The 5,171-nt window shown below is 28.9% G+C and overlaps 1 protein-coding gene across 6 annotated transcripts in view; it reads left to right on the top strand.

Moving 5' to 3' along the window:
* Positions 1 to 3,985, top strand: part of LOC105462846 (merlin) — a 14,851-nt gene extending 10,866 nt beyond the window's left edge. For all 6 annotated transcript variants that reach the window (XM_011709700.1, XM_011709699.1, XM_011709697.1 and 3 more), the window contains 3 exons: positions 2,037 to 2,166; positions 2,315 to 2,650; positions 2,834 to 3,985. In XM_011709700.1, the coding sequence (XP_011708002.1) occupies positions 2,037 to 2,166; positions 2,315 to 2,650; positions 2,834 to 3,220 (853 nt within the window). In that variant the 3' untranslated portion in view covers positions 3,221 to 3,985. The remainder of the gene's footprint in view (positions 1 to 2,036; positions 2,167 to 2,314; positions 2,651 to 2,833) is intronic.
* Positions 3,986 to 5,171: the final 1,186 nt, after the last annotated feature.

The raw sequence follows: 5,171 nt of genomic DNA, 5'->3' as shown, positions 1-5,171 counted from the left end.
TTGTCCTGACCTTGATGACGCCATTCAGAGTCAAACCAATGTTATCATCTTATGTCCCCCCTCGAAACCCTACAATTTTTGTCTGAAATATTTTTCTCTCAAATCTCGCGATTTCCAAATATTTGACTATCAAATATAAAATGGAATCCTGTATATATACATATATACAAGTTATTGCGAGTAATATCATCACATGTCTCTGTAGTCGAATGGTAGGATGCCTGCCCGGCAAGTGGAAAGATCCAGGTTCGATTCCTAGCTGAGGTGATATTTTTCACAATTACAAATTTGAAGGCGTATCTTATAAATATTCCTTGGCATCTTACAGATGCTTGTTGGCATCAAAAATATTAAATTGCTCGTCAATTTAATTCGTTACAACGGATTCCAGCTTAGCTTCATGTAAGAATTGTGTTTTAAGACCGACAAAAATGCGGCGAGCAATTTGTGTGTGGTTAAATATTGTAACAATAAAAATTATTATACATACCAACATCTGTGTCGGATCGCACTGGCGTTACTTCATTTATATTACTAGTTTTATACATGCTTTAGTAATCATACATTTTTTGGATGTAAACGAATTTATTAGAAAAGACAATAATCTCTTGTTTAAAACCTTTTATCTTTATTTTACAAATATTGTTGAAAATATGCAGTGTCAAGATAAAATTTTTAATTAAAACGGTAAATAATACAATATTTTAATGTAATTAAATCTCAATAAATAATTATCTATATAATTAATAATCTCAGTAAATAATTAAATCTCAATAAGCAGTATGCAAACAAATAAAATACTGTATTAATACTACAGATAGCAGGCTACTTCGATACTTTTTGTATTGAGCTTATGATACTTATGTTATTTTCGATTTTATTCTGTGATTCATCAAAGATTCCATAGTTTACAGGATGATTTAAATTTAGAATCTTGTTTTCATCTTTTAATCCTATAACCTAAAAATAACAATAAAGAATAAACATATTTCAATAAAATTTAATAGACGCCTGTTGCCTGTAGCATTAGTACATACTTCATAAAAGATGAAGTCAATAGAACAGAAATATTATGGTGTCTTCAAACTAATAATTCATATCTCTTTGTCTACTAAGAATAAAAATTTTTAATATTTTATTCGTTTTATTTAGTACTTCTACGGCTTTAGCTTAAAAATTTGGAAATTTTTCTAAAAGGTGACTAAAAAAATCGGGATAAGTTAGAGAATATTTTTTTCTGTTTTACTAACAACTCTGAATTATAATTAGAAACTAGGAAATGAGTGATAGCAAAGCTTGTCTCTTTAATCCAGTATATTGTGAGAAAAATAATCATTAAATATGATTGGTAGTTCCATTATAACAATATTTATTATAATCAGAAGAAAGTTTCCGAATACGAAATTTCACAAATCCAACAATCTCAATTTTAACTGTGCATCGAGTTTTTTATTTCCTAAAATAAAATACAATGTAAAAGGATGAAGCAAGAGTAGAAAATTGTATCAATGCCAGAATAGTTTGTAATTGTACAGAAAATTATATCTCACTTGATAACCTTTATTTTTAAATTAAATGAAAATTATGATATTCCAATGTGACATTTATCTCACATACAACTTCCAAAAAGATGACTCAAGAAACTATCTTATAAATCATACAATATTTTTCAAAATTAAATTGTTGATAAAATATTGCTTTTTGAAAATAATTATAAAAACTTTCATAAACTTCTTAAACGATGAAAAACTCTATGTGAATAAGTATTAAATTGCAAGGGACTACTTTTTTTAAGATAGAATTAGTGCGGTAAATTTGTTGTAAGTATTACTATCGAAGTCCAGATACTTTTAAACAGACCGCTATATATTATCAAATTTTTAATTAAAACATTATTATATATTTAAAAGATAAAATGTACACACTTCGTGTACATTAATTATCAGATCTATCTGATAATTAATCTCAAATTGTATCTTTATCATATATTTGATCATCTGAATCTATTTTAAAAACATTTATGACATTACATTTAGGAGGCAAATTGAAAGAAACAAATTAGCACGTGAAAAACAATTAAGAGAAGCAGCGGAAAGGGAAAAGGCTGCGATGGAACAGCGACTTTTACAATATCAGGAAGAGATACGATTAGCGAATGAAGCTCTTGTAAGATATAGAAAATGACATAATATAGAAAGACATAATATAAAAAATATAGAAATGAACACAAAAATATAAATTAATCTATAATTTTTACAATATAGAGAATATATATTATATACCTCTATCTTATAATAGATTTTATATTTTATAGAGAAGGTCTGAAGAGACGGCAGATCTCTTAGCTGAGAAAAGTCGCGTAGCAGAAGAAGAAGCAATGCTCTTAAGTCAAAAAGCATCGGAAGCTGAACAAGAAATTACGCGTATACGGCTGAATAACATGAAGACTGAAGAAGAAAAGGTTCATTTAGAACGTAAAACTAGAGAGGCTGAATTATTAACAGAAAGATTAGTCCAAGAATCGGAACGTAGAGCTGCTGAAGCTGAAAAATTGAAGGACGAATTATTACGTGCAAGAATTGCCGAGAAAGAAGCTAAGGAAAAATTATTAGAATTCTTAAGTAGAAATGCCTACACTGCTACCATAACTGTAAGTACATCTTTAACATTTATTTATAAACAATGCAAAAGAAAATTTGTATAATATAAATAATCATTACATGCAATATTATATACGCGCACGCGCGCACACACACACACACACACACACACACACACACACACACACACACACATGTATATATAAATTTATGAATCATTTGTCTGTCAACAGCCTGTGCCAAATCTATTTCCCTCTACGCAAGTGCTTCCCTCAGATTTACAAGCAGATCTTCAGACTTTACAACTAGAACCTTTACACACAGAACCACTACCACCTGATTTAACATCCTATGATCTTATTGGCGACGGAGATGTCGATCAACTTTCATTAGAGATTGAAAGGGAAAGAAGTGATTATTTGGAGAAGAGTAAACATTTGCAGGAACAACTACGAGAATTACGTTCCGAAATTGAAGGCCTAAAAGTCGGTGAAAAGCAGTGCGAATTGGATCAATTACACGAAGAGCAAGTTCGACTTGGCGAGAATAAATACAGCACGCTGAAAAAAGTAAAGTCTGGATCCACTAAAGCTAGAGTCGCCTTCTTTGAGGAGTTATAATTAAGTATTAACAAACTTGTATTAACAGGATATTAGTAAAATTCAATTAATAATAAAAATAAGAAAATTACAGATATACACGTGCTGAAACATACACACACAAAGAGAGAAATGGGAATATTTACAGATTATTACACATTATAAAATACTCAGTGTATTATTCATCACTGTGCTATTACATGATATTTCATTTCTTAATTAGATTGTATCAAATTTTTTAACAAATTTGAAATCTTATAAAATGTCCAATGGAGTTTTACATATTGAATATAGAAAATCATAGATTTGTTCTTTGTTGCTGTATTGAACTGTAAAATTTTTTTTCTTGTTTCCGTCAAACTTCAAATATATTTATTTTAAAAATAAGTGTACACAATAAGTGCATACTAGTTCAATTACAAAGAACAGATATATTACAGATAACAAAACATTTTATTGTAAATATACAAACAAAAAAATATCTGATAACTGAATCAGAGAACTAAATTTAAAATTTTACTTCTTGAAGAACTATTCTTGCCACTAAATTATTTTTACAATTAATATTTTACCACTCTAATAATGTTATACTAATTTTATCAATTTTAAGTGTTCTTTATAATAAAAAGTTTCACTTTTTTAAATCTTACTAATTCAGAAATGGAACATTCCGTATATACAAAACGTGTACATTTTACATTATTATGTTACAAAACAGTACATAAACTACATACATACAAATATTCAATTAATTCGCATATAAATAAATACTATATATTTGCAAAACAAATCAAAATAAATCTGCTATTTTCATATTTCAGTATGTATATGTGTACATATATTTGTTTTAATATAGCTCTTTTTTAAAATTTCAATAGATATTTTAACTACTATATATATGTTTTGTGTAGACAATTAATAAATATATAAGTGCATACGACGATACACACAAAGAGATGCAACATTTGCAACAGGAAAACAATTATATTTTTGTACAGAGTATAGTAATTGGCTTTCAAATTGTTACATTGTCTATAAGGATTAATTAAACAAATTGTAATATTGAATAGTAATTGATAATTGATAAATGAAAATGCCTCATATTTTATTTGTAAAAATACTGTGTGTGTGCGTGCGTGCGTGTGCGCGCGCGCGCGTGTGTGTGTGTGTGTGTGTGTGCGTGCGTGCGTGCGTGCGTGCGTGCGGGTGTGCGTGCGTGCGTGTGTGTGTGTGTGTGCATACCGTCATGAAACTAATTATCCGGACAGTATGCTATTGTATATTGTATTGATTCTTCAAATCATTGTTCTGGGTATCAAAAATATGTTGCACGCACGTATTATGGAATTGGTAATTTCACAATTAGTTGTCCAAATATAAATAACATCTAGATAGTTTGATGAAATAATCGATATATAATAGAGCACTGTCCATTAGTTTCATGACTATATATTTTATTGCCTTAAATACTTATATTTGATGTATGTATGTACGTACATTTCCTTGAGCAAACACAATTAAGATGCATATCTAGTTACGAAACTAATTATCCAGACAGTGTCTATATCGACACGAATTTCTTCAAACGGACAGTTTAAAAAAATCATCGATCAATGGCGCACTGTCCAGACAATTAGTTTCGTAACTATACATATACATGTATGTATGCGTATGCATGTGCATATGTATGTGTATAAAATGTAATTAAACACACACATACACACATATATATATATATATATATATGTATATATGTATATAGGGGTGGGCCGAATAAAGTTTTGAAAATCGATTTAGCAATACCCCCCAAAAGTTAGCTATGATATGGGATTAATATCTTCAGGTTGCCTCTCAATCTTGAAATTAATAAGTTTATGCATTTTTTGCAAATTACATTTTTTTTTAAGCAACTGTGTTTTCTTTACACCAATCGATTCATCTCATTATTCTGAACCTAAAAATATTAAAGTGC

Source organism: Wasmannia auropunctata, unplaced genomic scaffold, assembly GCF_000956235.1.
Source record: "Wasmannia auropunctata unplaced genomic scaffold, wasmannia.A_1.0 LD336092.1, whole genome shotgun sequence".
NCBI classification, from domain to species: Eukaryota; Metazoa; Arthropoda; class Insecta; order Hymenoptera; family Formicidae; genus Wasmannia; species Wasmannia auropunctata.
This window is presented reverse-complemented; position numbering and strand designations above follow the sequence as displayed.